Source organism: Nelumbo nucifera, chromosome 3 (genome assembly GCF_055504915.1).
Source record: "Nelumbo nucifera cultivar China Antique chromosome 3, China Antique-T2T, whole genome shotgun sequence".
Taxonomy (NCBI): Eukaryota; Viridiplantae; Streptophyta; class Magnoliopsida; order Proteales; family Nelumbonaceae; genus Nelumbo; species Nelumbo nucifera.
Window position 1 is genome coordinate 24,816,255 of NC_142651.1, and position 19,272 is coordinate 24,835,526.

Here is a 19,272-nt window from a genome sequence, read left to right on the forward strand (position 1 = left end):
TGTCCCAATTGAAATCAAATGTGCCCAAATCAGCAGCACCCCTTCACCCCTTTGTTGAAACTTGGAAAAAAAGTTGAAACACCCCTAAATTAAACTCTATTGGTATCTATAGTTGCGGGTATCATAAATGTGGTAACCAATCAGGTGGTATTTATCAAAATTCATAGAGGGTTTTGATTTATTAAAGCATTTCCAGTACCATGTTTGTCTGGTATTTATCAAAATTTCTGGGTTGAGAAATGGAAGTGGGGAGTAAATTCCTCAACTGGGCCAAATAAATTTATATATTGTGGAGAATTCAATTAGAGAACATTACCAGAAACTTGGGAAGAATATCTAATTAAATCAACTGGAGTTCGTATCTTCAATAGATAGTTTTTACCTTGAGAATCCAAAACTGAAGAAAAACGTAAAAGTTGATAACAGATGATGTTATGTTTAACGGCTAGAAGTTTTAAGATGCAGCTAGTTAGCTTGGTCTGAAATTTGTCATTTCGCTAAATACCTACTTAGTGCACGAGAGAGGAAAGGAAAGGGGAGTACATATTTATGTATAAAAAATAAATATTTTGTTCTTAAAAAATAGTATGTAATGGAGGTTAAGGTTTAGTGGGTTGTTAGAAGGCTAAATCTCTTGTAACATGGGTAGAGACAGGTGGTGTCTTTTAATTGGGTCAGTAGAGAGGAGAATAAATTAAAGTTAGTAGAATCTATATAAGTTCCGGTGGTCTTTGTCCTTGGGGGTGTAAGACTAAGGTTGCGTTTGGTTGCAATGCAAACGCAAATATGTATATTACATATTATCCTCTTTTCCCTTCATGAATGTAAATACGGTTCGGATTTTAAATTGTTTTTGCACTCATCTTGTACTTTTAAAATCAGTGATAAGTGTGGGCTCAATAATTAAATGCTCCAATACCTTTAACTTTGGTTAAAAAATTAATTATCAAAAAGAATATAAAATTGTATCCAAAAAAATAGGTACAATAATGTTATATTTTCAATGTACAAAAATATAAAAAAAATACATTTTTAATATACCCAATTTGGTGTTTGTATTGCAAACAAACGGAGCCGAGTCACTTCCCCCAATGTTCTGGATGGTAATCCATGATTTACCGCTCAATAATTAACCGATCCAAATTTGAACAAAAAATATGGAATATATTTAAATTTGCAAGCCCATCCAATTAATGTGCCAGCTTTCGCTTTAATGTTTGCTTTGTCTGTCTTTTGTTTTTCATTGACCAACAATGACCACTCTCGTCTCTCGCCCTTTGTTTCTTTGTGTAGCCTGGAGCTGGAGAGATTCAAATTAATTAGTTGTTTGTTTTGTTTCTGTTACACATTAGAAAGGGACGAAAAAACAAGGCAAAATAATTCCTCATTTCCTCGGTTCCTCCATTTCATCTCCCCGGTTCTCACCATAGCTTTTGAGTTGAGCCTCATTTTTACGACATTTTCGTTCTTCTGATTTTGTTCAGGTCTGTTCTTTTACCCATACTTTCTATCCTTCTTTACTTTCTTTTCAAAGCTCAGTAACGATCTTTATATGATGAATTTACCGAGTCTGCAATCTCGTTCGTCCTTCAGTATTTTGAAATTCCGTTTTGGCGGTTGTTGAGAAAAAGGTTTTGTTGTATACAGGTTGGAAATGTCTATTTCAGATTGATTGCGATTATTTTATGTGTTTGAAATTGATACGGAGAAACCCTATTATTAAATTCTATTCACGTACGTGTTCTGATCGGGTTATGATTCAGAAATGCAGTTTTCTTTATTTAGTTTAGTAAAACATTCACATTTAAAACATGATAGCAATGCTCATTCTTGTGGGTTACAAATAGATGACACCAATAACGTCGGTAGATATGATTGGAAGATTGTTTTCTTTGTTGAACCACCTTTCAAGCGTATATAGTTTTTGGTTTTTTTGCGTTGAACTATCTGATAAATCACTTATGTTCGAAATTGGTTCACGAAACTGGGAGACATCATTTTGGTCTGGGAAATCAGGTAATACTAAATGCCACAAAGTTATTGTCTGCTAGGTGTTGCGAAGAAGTTTCTTTGGTTTCGACTGATTTATGTGCCTTTTCGTTATTGTTTAGATTATGTGTTTTAACATGAGTTAGGTATCTGCTGTTCTTTTTAGTTATGTACTTTTTTTGTATGTAAAAAGATCTGAAAACTCTATTGCGCACAATGTAGCAAATATGGCTCGAAGAAGTAGCACCTTGTATTTTTGATTCAGAACCTCCACTCAGCAGTAGGGGTGCTCACGGTTCGGTTGGTGATTTTCTGGACTGAACCGACTTGTTCGGTATTAAAATTTAACCGAACCAAAACTGAACCGATGCAACCGGTTAACCACGGTTTTTTCGGTTTTTTTTTATGCCTCAAAATTAAAAAAAGTGGGAACTGGGAGAGAGTGGGGAGTTTGAGAGAGTGTCACAGAAGTAGGAGGGATCGCTAGTGTCGGAGGCCGTCGGTCATTCGGTCGGAGGGCGGAGCGCCGAAGGCCGTCGGTCCGTTGTGGAAGAACGAAGAAGAGAACTGGGAGAGTGGGAGTCTGAGAGAGTGAGAGTCCGAAAGAGAGAGAGAGCACTGAGTGAGAGAGGGAAAGAAAGGGAAAAGGGAAAGGCACGACAGGTTTTAGGCTGTTGTGGAAGCAGGAGGGATCGCTAGTGTCACCAAAGTAGGAGGGATCGCCAATGTCGGAGGCCATTGGTGATTCGGTTGGAGGGCGGAGTGCTGAAGGCCATTGCTTGTCAGTCCGTTGGGGAAGAATGAAGAAGAGAACTGGGACTGGGAGAGTGGGAGTCTGAGAGAGTGAGAGTCCAAGAGAGAGAGAGCTCAGAGAGAGAGAGGGAAAGAAAGGGAAAAGGGAAAGGCGTGGGTGTCAAACAGGCTGTTCACTAGTCTGGCTGCCAGTCTGCCAGATTGGCGAACTGAAAAGTCTTAGTAGATTTTCAAAAAAAAAAAATAAAACATAATATATAATATTAATATATATATATATAATATTATATAAATATATATTACTGTATATATATCGGTTGGTTCAGTTAATTGCTGTTTTTTTTAAATGGTTAACCGAAACCGAACCGACCGGTTTGGTTAACTGATTTTTCGATTCGATTTTGGTCGGTTCGGTTTTTCAGTTTTTTTTGCTCACCCCTACTCAGCAGTCTCAACTCTTAGTCGTTTTGGTGGGGTTCTCCCTTTAATGAATTCACCACTTACAAAAATAAAAATGTGGGCATAGTTTTCAAGACACCAAAGTGACAGGGGGGCGCCTAGTCGCCTAGGCTATGTTTTTTATTTAAGTAAAAACATGTATCCTAGGGTAGTTCCCTAGGTTCCATAATCATATTTCCTTAATAAATATCCATAATTTTCATAAGAAAAGTATAAACTTCATGTTAAGGTGTAGAAAATCAACAAATTCCAACATATTCATGAGAAAAAAAAAAGAAAATTCGAAAAATATAGGGGCTGAACCCCTATTTCTGTTATAGGGGCTGAACCCCTATTTCTTATTATAAAAATGTCTATTTTATAATTATAACCTCAAAAAATTAAGAATATAAAAGTTTGTTATAACACGCTATAGAAAACTGCTTGGCGATTAGGTGAGGCGAGACTCCCAAGGGTGCCTTGTTGCCTAGGTGCCTTGACAGCTATGCTTCTGGGCTTCTTTTCACTAGATTCAGATGTGAACTTAAATAGAAAAAGTAGTTTTTTTTTGTGGCTTTTGGGGCGTGGGGAGGTCTCTTCTACAACAAGCCAGAGATCCTACCAACTGATCCACCATCAATTGATATTGAAAAAGTAGTTGGGATGGACTAGAGTTAACCTTTGACATGAGCAAGATATATTTTTTTTGATCAATAACAGAACTTTAATTAAACTTTCAATATAGAAAGAAGTACAAAGGACTAGTGAGGGGTAAACTCTCTTGACCCTCCCCAAAGAAATATAATTCAATTACAGAAGGGCCTAGAATGGTTGTTCCCTTCCCACCCCTTGCTTAGCAAGGGTGTCTGAAAAAGAGTTAGCACACCTTTTTACCCATTGAAACTGAATGTCCACACCTTGTTCTAGCCAATTGAACATTCTTTTTTCGTTAGCAAACTTCCAAAGACCACTCTTCTCTTTCGACAAGACCCCCCCCTTTCAACTAATGTTATGCATCTTTGTTCTTCTTAATATAAAAGATTTTTATTAAAAATAAAGAAAAAATGAGATCCTCGCTTCCTCTTCATCCTCTTCCCCTTCCTCCTCCTAAACCCCTCCTCTTAAGGAGGCTTATGCCTCTTGCGTTCTAAACTACGCCTCACGCCTCACGTCACGCCTCCGCATTTTAAAACATTGCCCAGGATTACCTTCACTACTCCCATCAAAGTTCATCTTAGTAAAGAAGCCAGAGGCCGGGGGAGACCAAATGGAACTTATCTTGGTTTTAGCAGGTGCTGAGTTGGCCACTTCCTTCCAATTTCTTCTTATCATATCTATGGATATATTCCCAAATAAATCTAGAAATTTCACCCAATGCACCACTCTAATAGTAATTGTTTCAATAAGGACCTCCTTATTCCTCTCCTTTTCATTAAAGATCCTTGAATTTCTTTCCTCCCACATGGTCCAACATATGGCAGCTCTAACACATCTCCAAAGAATTCTACCCCTCTTCTTTGGCCACCTAAAAAAAGGAAGAGGCAAACAAGCTTTGTACATTTGGCGGAATCATCCATCTACAACCAAATAAAGAGAGAAACCATTCCCAAATATATGAAACAAGAGAGCAAGATATATTATTAAGTGGTATCAACTCTCACCATTTGCCTTACAAAGGATACACCAATTAGGGGATAGGCACCAATTTGGTCTTTTTCTTTGCAGCAAGTCACAAGTGTTACATCTTCCCAGAAAGGCTTCCCAACAAAATGCACCAATCCTTGGGGGAATCGGCTTGCCCCAAACTTCTAGAACTAGAAGGTCCGAAGGGCTATACCGAGCTATCAGAGGGTTGTGTTAAGGCCTTAAAAAAGGAAGCACAAGAAAACTCACCAGAAGAGGTCAGAGTCCAAAGTCTACTACCCCTTCTCCTTGGGTCCAATACCACCCCACCCAAGGTCTGAATTAAAGTAGAAACATGGCTGACTTTAGCATCCCTAAGGCCCCTTTTCAAACCCAGATCCCAATCAAAGCCAAGAAATGAATCTGAAGGTACCACAAAGGTGGACACAGGCTCATTTTTAAACACAGAGATGGAATACAAGGAAGGGAATTGTTCTTTCAAGGTCACATGACTCACATCTCCCACCCAAGTATGTTCCCCGAACTTTACCCGGTTTCGAAAACATAAGTCATACCTGATGAATGGCAAGAAAGAAGGAAGAATGGCGTGTATAGATTTCCAAGGAGAAGCTCATGTAGCCCTTGCCAAAACTCCAACATCTTAGCCATTTGCAATTTGCCCATGAATGCTCACAATCACCTTAGTCTATCACTTATCATCCTCCCTTGGTAGCCTCCATAACCATTTCCCAAGTAAAGCCTCATTTCTCCTTTGAATACTTCTTATCCCCAATCCACCCACCTCCTTAGACCACCTCCTGCCCAACTCTATGATCTCTTTTTTCTTCCCTCGGTTCCCACAAGAAGTCTCTCATCAATTTTTCCAACACCTTGCTTACTCCTTTTAGGATCCTAAATACATATGAGTAAATTGGCAAGTTGGTCAAGGTAGACTTAATCAAAGTGATTCTATCACCAAAGAAAAGGTAATTCCTCTTCCACGAAGCTAGCCCCTCTCTTAGTGAACTCATCCACCATCGGGTTCAAAAAACTATTATTTCTCGGATTATCTCCTAAAGGCAAACCAAGATAATTTATAGGCTACTCAGAGGTTACACATCCTAGAATTTCTGCCCTCTCAGCCAAGTCTCTCTCATCCATATTGATCCCCACCACACAACTTTTGTCAAAATTCACTCTTAAGTTCGACATTTTTTCAAAGAGTTGCACCACCAATTTCAAATTCCTAACCCATCTAAGCTCCTCACCTTCACAAAATAGAATGGTATCATTGGCAAACTATAGGTGGGTGATTGGTACCCTATCTTTGCCAACTTTCCATCCCCTCACTAGGTGTCTAGAATCTTTCCTAGTTATTAGTCTGCCCAAAACTTTAGCAATTAATGTAAATAGAAATGGGGAGAGGGGGTCCCCTTGCCTAAGGCCTTAATTGTAGGGAAATGATCTATCACTACTTCATTCACAAAAATAGAGTAATGGCAAGAGTCTATACAACCTTGAATCCACTTACACCATTTAGCCCCAAACCCAAAATTTTCCAAGACTTGCAGTAAGAAGGACCAATCCACCAAGTCATAAGCCTTCTCTAGATCCAACTTACACATGATTCCTTTTCTCCCACTTCTTTTCAAGTCCTCTACACTCTCATTGGCTATTAAGATCTAATCCGTTGTTTGCCGATTACTAACAAAGGCACATTGATTCTGGGAAATGAGGTGAGGATGCACAACCCTAATTCTCCTTGAGAGCACCTTAACAATGATTTTGTAAAGGTTGTTTACCAAACTGATAGGTCTGAACTCCTTAGGATGAATAACACCACTCTTCTTTGGAACCAAAGCTATTTTGGTAGAATTCAACCCTGGGTTTATTACACCCCTCTCAAAAAAATCATTGAAGACTCTCTGAAGGTCATGTTTCAAAATGTCCCAACAATCTTGGTAAAAAGCCATTGTAAAAACCATCTGGTCCTGGTGCAAAGCAGCTTCTTTTTTTTCCTTCCAACTCAAATCTCCTTTCAAGCCACACCTTAAGCTCCTCAGGTACCTTTGGCCAATCCAACCCTTCTAGCCAAATTCTTCCATTTAGGGGTCTCCTATAAATAGATTTGAAGTGATCCACAAAGGCCCCAACTATCTCAGATTGTTGGGTGAGTGTTACATCATCAACCACCAATTTAGAGAGTAAATTTTTCTGATATTGCCTCTTAAAATTTTGCAGTCAATTGGAAACTTTAGGTTCTCCCTGCTACAAGGTGATTGCGACTGGTATAGGCTGTAGAAGTGTTAGTGGTAACACAATGCATGGTGACTCATGGGTTTTTCCCAAGATCAAGTCACATTTGCAGCATATGTTGATTATATCCTACCTCAGTACCACCTTTCCTTATGGATTTTTCCCAAGATCGTCACGTTTGCAGTATATGTTGATTAATAACCATTGTTTGGGCATATATGATAATAGGAACTACTTTGTCCTGGTAGATACTGGCCATCACCATTTTGTTATTCATCCTCCCTGGATCAGAGGCTCTTTTCCCTCAGTCATTAGACTTTTAACTACACTATGCTACAATTATCAATTGAATTGAATACTAAATCCTTAATTGCCATTTACCAGTTACTTCTCCAACATCAGTCCATAAGTAATGGGTCTTGGAATATGTGATTTCATTTCTATTAATATCAGCCTCACCAGTTTTTATAAAGTTCCATGTTTCTTTCTCTCTTTCTCTCTCTATCATATTTATTATGAAAATATTGCAATATTATAACTTATATTTGGGCTGACAAGCAATAGAATGTGGGATCAGGTTTGAAAGCATCCATTTTTTTTTTCTTTTTGATCAGTAAAGTTTGAAAATGTTCATTTTGTGCTAAAAATTCCATAGTGCCATAGGTTAGGCCGTTTCAACCCATCCCTCCCAATACCCCAGATAATTGGGACCAATAACAAGACTACAACTATTTATGGTACATTTGTTTAATAAAATTTGAATTTAAAAAATATATTAAAAGAAAATATGGGATTATGTCCTAGAATGCATAACTTTTCTATATTTCTATGGAATCATTGGCTGAGTTAATCCTAATTTAAGTTTTGTAGCATATGCAGTTGTAACATTGTATCTACAACTGCCTGAATTATGTTTTTAGTGTTTGGTTCCAGCAAATTGTCTTCCTCATTTTGACTTGATGACTAATGAATTCAAGTTGATTAGTGAGATTCCCTGCTCATCAGTCTTGTAAAACAATAAGACCATAATGTTCTTTTTAAGGAAACTTATGCATAATTTTTTTATTCTTTAAATTCATTTTTCATGTTTAGCACTGGAGTAAAACTTGAACTATTTTATCATAATGTAGCACTTCAGTTTTCTTAAAATCATTAAAATTTTCTTCACTTAACTGACCTTTCTATTTTTCTTATAGTTTGTGAAAATGCCAGAGATTCAGTTGGGTGTTCACACTATAAGATCCCATGGAGTTAGAGTGGCAAGAGTACATATGCATGATTGGTTAATACTTCTACTCCTTGTAGTGGTAGAGGTAGTGTTGAATGTTATAGAGCCATTTCACCGCTTTGTTGGTGAGGACATGATGACAGATCTGAAGTACCCGCTGAAAAGCAATACTGTGCCCTTTTGGGCTGTCCCAGTATGTTTCCCATTCTAAAAATATCTCACCTTTGTTATTATATTCAGAAAACTCTGCTTCCTCTAGAAATTGAATTCATTTTACTTATAAGTTATAAAAGAAACAGGTGAACTGTCTTTCTCTAAAGTTTTTTCCCCTTCTTATAACAGGTCCTCGCAATATTGTTGCCTTTTGCAATATTTTTTGTGTACTACATTTACAAAAAGGATGTTTTTGATTTGCATCAAGCCATATTGGGTAGCTCTTGTGTCTTTTTTTCTGGATTTCTTTAAATAAATTACTGTTGTTTGCATGTTAAAGCTACATGTCTATAGTGCTGAATTTTTTACATATTTAACCCAGGCCTTCTATTTTCTGTGTTGATAACCGGGGTTTTAACGGATGCAATCAAAGATGCTGTTGGTCGGCCTCGACCTGACTTCTTTTGGCGTTGTTTCCCGGATGGAAAGGGGGTATGTTTTCATTTTCAGAGAATCTCTCTCTCTCTCTCTCTCCATGTATGTGTGTGTATTCACTTATGCACATATTTGGATCTGTATGTACCATGGATGCAATTTGGTGGTTAGATTCAACCAAAATTTTGGTGTTCTTAGTTCTTACAGTAGTCATAGCTCTCTTTTTCTCTCTACCTGAATGCATATATTTACTTATTTATTTGTGTGTGTACTAGTACCTTGCTAAGATTACATACTACTAATGACCTGCATTTTTTTTTTGTGAAAATGATATGCACATCCAGGTGTTTGATAATGTGACTAAGAATGTTATCTGTCATGGGGACAAAAGTGTCATCAAGGAGGGGCACAAAAGTTTTCCTAGTGGGCATACTTCATGTAAGTAGCACAATCAGATGATAATACATAGTGTATAAGGAAAGTATGTTGTTTGTGAAGTCTTTCTATTTTTCCTAATGTAAGTAATTGGGTCCATAGGGTCGTTCTTAGGAACTTAATTTGTCCTTTATTTTTCTGATTACATAGTTTATTCAGGACATTATGGAGACACTCAGACATCTCTTTGCTTATTCTTACAGGGTTGGTCTGATTGGGTTCTATTGATATATATGCAGGGTCTTTTGCAGGTCTTAGTTTTCTTGCATTGTATATTTCAGGAAAAATTAAAGTATTTGACCGCAGGGGTCATGTTGCAAAACTCTGTGTTGTCTTCCTTCCCTTGCTTGTTGCAGCTCTTGTGGGCATTTCCCGAGTTGACGATTATTGGCATCATTGGCAAGATGTATTTGCTGGAAGTCTTATAGGTATGCACCTCTAATGATCAAATTTAGTTTCTTTTGGTGCATTTGTTGGCCAAAGGAATTCTGATTTTATACAGCAATCATTTGTTGTTAGTTAATGAACTTATTATCTATTCCTTTTTTTTTTCATTTTGTGCAGGCATAACTGTAGCTTCGTTTTGTTATTTGCAGTTCTTTCCACCTCCATATGACATGGATGGTATGTTTATTTTTATTCTTTAATCCATATTTATTGAAGATATACATAAGTTTTCCTTTTTGGCTATTAGTCCATAGTTCCATTTTTTTTGGTTAAATGGTCCAAAGTTCCATATTTATTGAAGATATTTGTAAATATTTGTTGGGTACCCTACTTTATCATATAAAAAGGTATTGGTCTCCAACATTGCTGTGACTTCTGAGTTCTGAGGTGTCTGGCTATCTGCCATGACTACTTTAGGAGACCTGAGATGCAGGTGCATTTAGTATATTGACTTTTAATAACATGAGGGCTTTTCTTGAAACTTGGAATGAGAATTTGATCTTATAATTAAAGCACCATGCTCCGACAGCATAACCATGCCATTGGGGTACCAACCTAGAATACTCACGAGGAACAGTAGCAAGTACCAGCACCTGCAACAAAAAATAAGACATATACTTTGTGTTTGATTTATGGTGTTCCAACTTATTCAATCTCCATCCATAGCCACTAAATCAAATGTAATCAAATTATAAAAGAAGAAAAGGGAACTAAAAATATTGGTGGCACCTCAGTTTCAAAAAATAGTTTTTAGCTTCGAGATGATTCATGCCTACTTAGGGTGTGAAGAATCTATACTCTTTGATCAGAAAGTCGTCTGGTGGGTATTATTTTGGAGGTTAGTGTTATAGTACGCTTAGGGTGCTAGATTGTGACCCCTCTTAATGACCTTTGTGCTCTCTAGGTCTTTCTATAGGCAGAAACTCTAGGAAGAGTGAACTTCAGAGCCTTGTGTTGTATTACAATGGCTCTTGACCTCCATATTTCAATTTTCTTTTTCCAGCACTATATACAAATTGCTCTTAACCTCTGGTTTAAGAGCAAATATTTAAATCTAGCCTTTGTTGCTAAATGTCATTTCTGAAAACTATGTCTTGCCAAACATGTGCAGATTTTTTTAGTGTAATATATTAAAATGTACCATACCAACCAAGAGGTGGCTTGTTGGTGTATTAGCTGGTTTGTTCCAGCAGTGATGCGGAATCAAATCCCACAACCACCACTTTGGGGAGAAAAGGGGTCAAGGGGAGGTTTAGTAGTGCATAACACCGAATACCAAAACAAAAAGTACCATTTTGCATATATTATAAGTGTTAATGCTATAAAGTATATCTAGAAGTATCCATGCAGTATCTTTACCATATCTGATAGGTACGTATCTAGCACAGGTACACTAGGCTTGTACGATTATATAGGTATTATAGTGAGTGGGATGCAATGTAATGGGGACCTGCTCTATCAGAACAACAGGGGGAGATATGTTTTGAAAAGTTAGATTAGGACGATATAAGTCAAAGGGGCTTAGAAAAATTGTTTTATGAGAAAATGTGCTTTTCTGTTGTAAAATTTGATTGATTTTAATTTAGTATGTAAAAGAGAAAATTCCTATGATCTTCATATCGTGGGAATAAGAGAAATTAAGGTTTTGAATTAGGGTAAATCTATGATGCTGGAAAGATATGATGCGGAAGAACATTGACCAATCAAAATCCCCCAAGAATTTTGATGAATAGCACATGATTGGTTAACACATTTATGATACTGGTCAATTGGTTATAAGTTTTTCCCAGTATCATAGTTGAACCCTTTGAATTATGAGATTTAGATCTGAAAGCGATAAGATAAATAGAAGAAAGATTGCAGATAAAGAGAAAAGAGGGAGAAAGAAGAAAACCAGACTCTTACCTCTAGATAAATTCAAAAACACACTTTTCATTCCACTAATTCTCATCTAAAATTTCAATTACAATGGCTCTGTTTATAGACTTGACATAAGGGATTAGATCTTCCTTTACAGAATACAATTATTTGGACTGGGAAACTGACCAAAAGCAACCGTTAATTGCTTTAGAACTAAGGCAAACCTATTGGTGACCTATATGGACTCTCAAATCTCAAATATGGATTCCAACTCTTAAAACAACTTGAAATATCAATTACTAATCCAACTACTACTTGGTAAACCAAAAAACAATTCCAAGATTGACCAAAGAAATAGAAAGACATAATCCCATCATAAACTGACTCATTATCTGTAAATTGGCTATACCTCTCTCAAAACATGTCCGATGTAGGATGTAAAGGAGAAAGTCCCAGTAGAATGTACATGGTGGGTGAAGAAGAGAAAGAGATAATATCTAAAATAGAGAAGAAAGAGAAATAAAAGTTGCATCTTTAGAAGAAAAAGAGAGATAAGGCACTATTATTTGCAAGAAACTTCAATATAAATTTTCATTCCATTAATTTGAGTCTTAAGTTCTAATTATAATGACCATTTCAACTAGGAAACTGACCCAAAGCAAATTCTAGATTTCTCACTACTTTAAACTTTAGCTCCTAAAATAGGTAACCCATAGGGACACAAGATAAGGACCTCTAGCTCCTAAAATAACTTTCATAAAACTTTAGTAATCATATTACAACTAAAAAATCCCAAAACAATTCTAAGATTGACCAAAGAAATAAGAAGACCCAAATCCTGTTTTTTATTTTTTATTTTTTATTTTTCTGAGAAAAGGTAAGGTATAAATTTCATTACTGAAAAAAATAATCATTTTGTAAAATGGGATTGAGTGTGTAGGGCTAAAAATGATGGGGGTTTGGGAATAAGGAGAGTAAGCACTTTCAACAAAGCCTTGTTGGGTAAGATGGGTTTGGAGGTTCAGGAGGAAGAGAGAAGAATTATGGAGAATAGTAGTGACCTACATGTATAGGGTGGTGAACTTTCGGTGGGGTAAGAGTGTGGAAGAGTGTTATGAGATATTATTCGTTGCTGCAGCTGCTTTTCTCGTGGAAAGTGGGGGATGAGCTGTGTCCAAGGCTGTATAGCTTGAGCAGAAAGGGGCTGTCTATTTCTCAATGTTATCAGATAAGACAAGGGGTTGAAATGTGGTGTCCTGTCTGGCTTTTCCGTTACCAAGAAAGGATCATTTGAAAGTGCTATGAAATAAGACAGGGTTAGAAAGAAGGAAGTTTTGGGGAAGATGGCAGAGCTGGACAGGTTGGAAGAGGAGGATAATCTATCTTGAGAAGGCAGGGAAGAAAGAGAGGCTTTAGGAGGGGAGCTGGACAGGTTAATTTGTTTTGAGGAGATTCTTGGAGGCAAAAATCAAGGGTTTCGTGGGTGAAAGATGGGAACGAAAATATTGCTTTTTCTCAGGCTATCGTTAGGGGGAGAAGAAGAAGGAATACTAAGAGGTTGGAGGAAGGGAAGAGAATTATAGATGACCAGCAGGGTATTGCAGAGGAAATACACAAGTTTTATGTGAACCTGTACAAAGCACTACCTAGAAGAAGTTTCCATCTGGGGGGCTTGGAGTTTGTAAGGTTGAAGTAGGGTTTGAAGGTATGGATAGAAAAGGAATTTGATGAGGAGGAAATATGGAGCACAATTAAGAATATGAAAGGGGATAAGGCACTTGGGCTGGATGGGTTCTAAATTTTGTTATTTTAAGAAGTGCTAGAATATGATTAAAAAAGATATGATGGAAATGTTCAAGGAGCTGTGGATGGAGAATGTTTTTGTATTTGGTTGTGGGTCCTATGCAAATGGCATATGTTCAAGGGAGACAAATATTAGATGGGGTTTTAATAGAAAGTGAATGTCTGGATGTGAGAAATAGAAGTGGGGAGGGAGGGATGATCTGTAAAACTGATTTGGAGAAGGCATATGATCATGTGGAATGTGGTTTTCTAGAGGAAGTATTGGGAAGAGTGGGTTTAAGGGAAAAATGGAGGAGTTGGATGTTTGCATGTGTCTCGTCGATTTCTTTTTAGGTTTAGTGAATGTGGTCTCAACAAAATTCTTTGATGCTTCAAGGGGTTTGAGACAAGGGTACCCCCCTCCCCTTTTTGGTCAATAAGGGGACCCCCTTTCTCCATGGTATTTGTGCTAGTTGTGGAAGTTTTGAGCAAGTTGGTGAATAGAGGGGTGGAAGATGGTTTGATTAATGGCTTCAGATTGGGAAAAGAAAGGCTGAGCATTACATATCTTCAATATGCTGATGATACCCTGATTTTTTAGATGCGTCAATGGAGCAGGTGCTAAGATCGAGTCAAATGTTTTCAGCCATTGTCTGGGTTAAAGATTAATCTCAGTAGAACTGTTATGATTAGAGTGGATGACGTTCAACCGTTAGTTTTGGTGGAGTGTGCTGGTTTGTCAGGCTGCCTAATCAGTGAGTTCCTCTTCACTTAGGTCTGCCTATTGGGGTAAGGGCTATTGCGACTTGCCTCTTCCATTTGGCAACCTGTTTTGGATAGAATTGAGCAAAGGTTGATTTACCATTTGTCCCTCCTTAAGGTTCCAGCATCAGGGATAGAAGAGATAGAAAAGCTTCATAGGGATTTTTTATGGAATGTAAAGGTGGAAAAAAGAAATTTCATTTGGTAAATTGGGATTGAGTGTGTAAGGCTAAAAAAGATGAGGGGTTTGGGAATGGGGAGAGTGGGCACTTTCAACAAAGCATTCTTGGAGAAATGGATTTGGAGGTTTGGGAGGGAGAGGGAAGAGTTATGGAGAAGAGTAGTGGCCTGCAAGTATGGGGTAGTGAACTTTGGGTGGGATTAGACCTGTTCATGGGCCGGGTAGCCCGATGGCCCGGCCCGCACCCTGGTCGGGCTTGGTCATGTAATTAGATCCGCGGGCCTGACCTCGGGCTTAACATAGTAAGCCCGATTGTGTTACGGGCCGGGCTCGGGATTTGTCAAAAAAGCCTGACTCGAGCCCAGCCCGGCCCGACTCAGCATTATATATTTTATAAAATACATAATATGTATTTTATATATTATATAAAATATATAAATAATATAATATTTATTAATATATATATATATATATATTTATAACTTAATATATACATTTTTTTATTTTTTTCTTTATAATTTCTCTCTCTCTCTCTCTCTCTCTATTCAGCCACTTCAGCAGTAGTAACAACATGGGCTAAATTTCGGGCTCGGGCCCAGGCCCGGGCTTTGGGCTTTTTATGAGGGCCGGGCTTGGGCCTTAGAAAAATCTGTTAATACAGAGTGAAAGCCCGGCCCGAGCCCGGCCCATGAACAGGTCTAGGTGGGATGCAAGGGAGGTGAGATCTGCTTATGGGGTGAGCGTGTGGAAGGGAATTATGAGATACTATTTGTTTCTGCAGCTGTTTTCTTGTGGGAAGTGGAGTAATGGGTCTAGTGCAAGATTTTGGGAGGATGATTGGTTAGGTGTGGGGAAACTTTGTGAGTTGTGTGTCCAAGGCTGTATAGCTTGAGCAGAAAGGGGCTATCTATTTCTCAATGCTATGAGATAAGACAAGGGGTGGTAGTGTGGTGTCCTACCTTCAGAAGACCTCTGCTGGACTGGAAAGTGGAAGAATGCTGGGGCTGCTGGCTAAATTGCAAGAAGTAGTGATTGATCTGGAGCGGGCGGATACAAAATGGTGAAAGGAGTGTAAGAATGGGAGTTTTACAATCAAGTCTCTTTACAATATGCCTTGGTCAGAAATCAGGTGGAAGCCTCTTCAGTTCAAGGAATTTGGGGGAACTTAGTTCCCCCAAGAGTATAGGCTTTTGCTTGGTTGGTCTCAATGGACAACATTCTTACTCAAGGCAAGCTAAAGAAGAGAGACTTTTCATTTGCCAAACAGATATGTTTTATGTCTTTCGGAGGAAGAGAATAGCCTTCATCTGTTGGTGAGCTGTAGTTTTGTGAAAGCAATTTGGCGCTATTTCTTCCAACTTTTCAGAATGGGTGGGTGGTTTCCTAGTGGGTCTATGGAGATCTTTGAGTCATGCCCAAGAGTTTTTGGGGACATCAAAGCTAAAATTTTATGGAGCTGTATCCCTTTTGCTGTTTATTGGGAAGATGAAAAGCAAGGAAAGGCTAGTTGCAGTCATTAGTGCAAAGCTTATGGATTGGATGTTAATTCTTCCAGAATCTGAAGGCTTCAAAAGAGAAGACTTTGGCTCGGACTTCTGGCGCACTTCGAATTTCAGCTGATGTTTTAAGTTGTTTAGCTTTTTAATTTTTTAAAGTGTTTATTTCTGAGTGTATTTGTGTAGTTTGTTGGTGATAACTTTTCACCTGATCGGCTGATCTTCTTGTACTTTTTATTATTATTAATGAATGTTCTTATTTATTTATCTTAAAACGAAGATCATAACTCACTCACATATCCTCATTGACTGACACTCTATCACTAAAATGAGCATAACTCCCTTAAAACATGCTGACAAGATTTTGAGCTTGTTGTGTAGACAATCATGCAAAATGGAGCAATTTTGACCCCAAAAAAACAGGATGAAAGAAAAATGATATGATTGTGTCTTCAACTTTTTTTTTTTGTATTTCTTTGTCTATGGATTCTTTCCTCGTTTCCATGTCTGCATCGCTTCAGCCTATTTGAGTGAGTTATGTCAGTTTTCAAGGAATTAAGGCCAATTGACCCTTGAGATTTGAAATGACCAAATTGGTCTTTCTCAAGAAATTCTTTTACAACCTAATTATTTTAATACTGTCTTAAAATAATGGTATAGATATAGATGTATATTTTATTACTTTGATATTTTCTCAAGAAATTCTATGATTTTTATAATAGTATAGATATAGATGTATGTTTTATTACTCTTAAATGCCACTATTTCTAAAATTGACCCTTATTTATTTCGAAGGTAGGAAATGTAATTCACTGCTTTTCATCCATTTTATTCTCTCTTATTAACTTCCACATTTTAGGTATTAACTCATACTCCCTCTCGTTAACTCCTATATTCAAGGAAATTTGGTTTCTCACCATTAAATTCTGCTAATTAACTCTATAGCCCATAATTTTAATGGTATAAAAACCAATGTTTTTGTTCCTCACCATTAAAAACCACTGTTTTAAAATAGACCTAGAAACAAAACCATATTTCAATGGCATCATACTCAAATAATAGTAAAAAATGCAAAAAATTATAAAAAATAAAGAAGTTTGTAGAAAAAGCAGGCACATCTCTAATATTATATATTGATTTAAGAAAAATAAGTGTGATAAATAAGAATTAGTTTTATTAACAATGGAAATGAAACATACAGAAGTAGGAAAAAAGAATTAATGTCTAAGCTGTGATTCATCGATTGGGTCAAATGGGTCAATGGTTCAAACAGTTAGGTTATCAGGATGTTGACCAAGCCAATGGATTTTTTGCCCAAAAAACACCCATAAATTTGGTCCATGACAGGTCAATCAGTCCAACCATTTGATTGAATTGCAGGTCGAAATACACTTATTTAAACGAGTAAGAAGATTTAATGCCAAGTCTTTAGGTTGAAAGACAATAAATCCACTATTACAGCAGGCTTCAATGGTCTTTGTTATATGGGTTCTAAAAAGGTCAATGAAATTATTATTATTATTATTATTATTATTATTACTATTATTATTATTATTATTATTATTATTATTTACAAAGCTATTGTATAAATTCTATATAAGACATATCAAACACATAATAATATATGGGAAACTATTCAGAAAGTTATTACTTATGGAACCAATTCGTCAATTTTATTATATTGCACAGGTTGTTCATTTATAAAATTTTAGTTGTAAGGGTTTGACTTGGCAACTTTTTCATGTACAGAATTACCCTTATTTTTTCATGGATGATACTATGATAGGACTTGAAGCTAAAAGTGAATTCATAATTTGGAAATGAAGTATTTGCCTTTATCCCCAGGGAAATAATTACTGTTCCTTAAAAAGAGCTGTTGTGAGCTTGGTGCAGAGATTTGGCCTTTATGCATTCCTATCACAAGACGTTCCGTGTCTGTTCTCATGATAATTATTGGAGATAGGCCATCTGGGTGTTGTGCTGCTCCATATGCTTTGATTAGTACAAAACACATTTCCTCTAAAAAAAGTGACTAACTTTTAAGATGGCAGTGGGTGTTAACCACCTTTCTCATTGGTCACATTTGATATCTTTTGGCCTTTGTTACGGTTAATACAATCGTTGAGGCATCTGATTTCCATCTTCTATTTTGGTTTGGCATAGCTTAAAGCTGTCAGGGGATGAACTGGTGTCTTTAGATGTGGCCATTATAATAAAATTGATTTTATTTTTGCTCCCACATCTAGGAATTTTATTTTCTTTGTGCCATTGGTGTCAGCTCCATGCCACTGATTTTCTAAGCTTTTATACATTTTGGACATGCAGGGTGCCACTGTCATGCATATTTGCAGGTGTTGGCAGAGACAGGAAATGGTCAGTCAACAAACTCTATCAACCATCTTAACAGACAGCAGTCAGACGTTGAGTGTGGTGTTTACATCCAACCTGCACGTCGTAGTACAAGGGATACAAGCCCAATTCTGGATGCAACAGAAATTGCTAGGAGTTACTAATGTTGAAGTTGAATGTAATAGTCTTTACATGGTAGATTTGTACAAATCTCCACATCAAACCTGAACCATTATTGGCCATGTTTTTCACTGTGGTCAGATAATCAGCTAATACATATGCTTCATTCACCAACATTTCTGGTTCTTTTATGGACTGAGATTTTATATCTTAAAGCATCACCATAAAGAGAGGTGTCTGAGGTGGATTGTGTGTGATTACCAAATTATCTGATTATGACATTGTCACTATACACGAATTTCTTTCAATTAAACAGTTCGTATTCCTATAAAGTAATAGTTGTGACCTCATCTTTCAGCCCATGAGTTGAGGCTACTGCTTCTTCATTCTTGATGTTCTTGATGCTCATTAGATTATCCCATCCATAATATAGATATTTCCTCCTAGTTTAACCACGGCGATTAGCTTAGCAGCTTAAGTTCTTGTATTTGAACTGTGGAAATCATATCAATTCTGCGATCATTACAAACTTGGGATTCCAATCCTGCAGCATTGGTCTGAATTCCAATCATTTGTATTCCATTTACCCTAATGAATTATAGGGGTGGTGTTTACAGTCCAGTTCGGTGCGGTTTGAAGATCTCAGACAAAACCTGTAATGATGGTCTGAGAAATTTCCAGACCAAATCAAACTGCTTTGGTATAGAAACAAAGCTAGATCAAACCATTTTATTGTGGTTTGTGTGGTTTCTTATACGGTTCGGTGCGATTTGGAGATCTCATACGAAACCACTAAATAACAGCCTGAGAAATTTCCAGACGAAATCAAACTGCTTTGGTATGCAAACCAAACTAGATCAAATCATTTTTTGCGGTTTAGTGTTGTTTTAATATGGTTTGGATTCTATCAGGCTTAGCCCAATTAGAAAGCTCAAATAACATCCCAAGCATTGGGAAATTAGAGA

The 19,272-nt window shown here is 37.1% G+C and overlaps 1 protein-coding gene across 3 annotated transcripts; it reads left to right on the top strand.

Moving 5' to 3' along the window:
- The first annotated feature begins 1,211 nt into the window (after positions 1-1,211).
- Positions 1,212-18,552, top strand: LOC104611249 (lipid phosphate phosphatase 2-like). 3 transcript variants are annotated; one of them, XM_088902299.1, is made up of 9 exons: positions 1,212-1,484; positions 1,648-1,734; positions 8,256-8,480; positions 8,630-8,717; positions 8,823-8,932; positions 9,220-9,313; positions 9,550-9,738; positions 9,875-9,934; positions 18,164-18,552. In XM_088902299.1, the coding sequence occupies exons 3-9, from the start codon at positions 8,265-8,267 to the stop codon at positions 18,349-18,351; spliced, it is 945 nt and encodes a 314-aa protein (XP_088758425.1). In that variant the 5' UTR covers positions 1,212-1,484; positions 1,648-1,734; positions 8,256-8,264; the 3' UTR covers positions 18,352-18,552. The 3 variants fall into 3 exon arrangements, with proteins under 3 accessions (XP_088758425.1, XP_010276875.1, XP_088758426.1); XM_010278573.3 differs by lacking the exon at positions 1,648-1,734 and having other exon boundaries at positions 1,214-1,484; XM_088902300.1 differs by lacking the exons at positions 1,212-1,484; positions 1,648-1,734 and adding an exon at positions 1,863-2,016.
- Positions 18,553-19,272: the final 720 nt, after the last annotated feature.

Bases quoted from the DNA above. Each gene is read 5' to 3' on its own strand.
- LOC104611249 (XM_088902299.1), top strand. From the start codon at position 8,265: ATGCCAGAGATTCAGTTGGGTGTTCACACTATAAGATCCCATGGAGTT. The intron at 9,314-9,549 runs GTAAGTAGCACA...ATATATATGCAG, and splicing joins TCCTAGTGGGCATACTTCAT to GGTCTTTTGCAGGTCTTAGT. The intron at 9,739-9,874 runs GTATGCACCTCT...CATTTTGTGCAG, and splicing joins ATTTGCTGGAAGTCTTATAG to GCATAACTGTAGCTTCGTTT.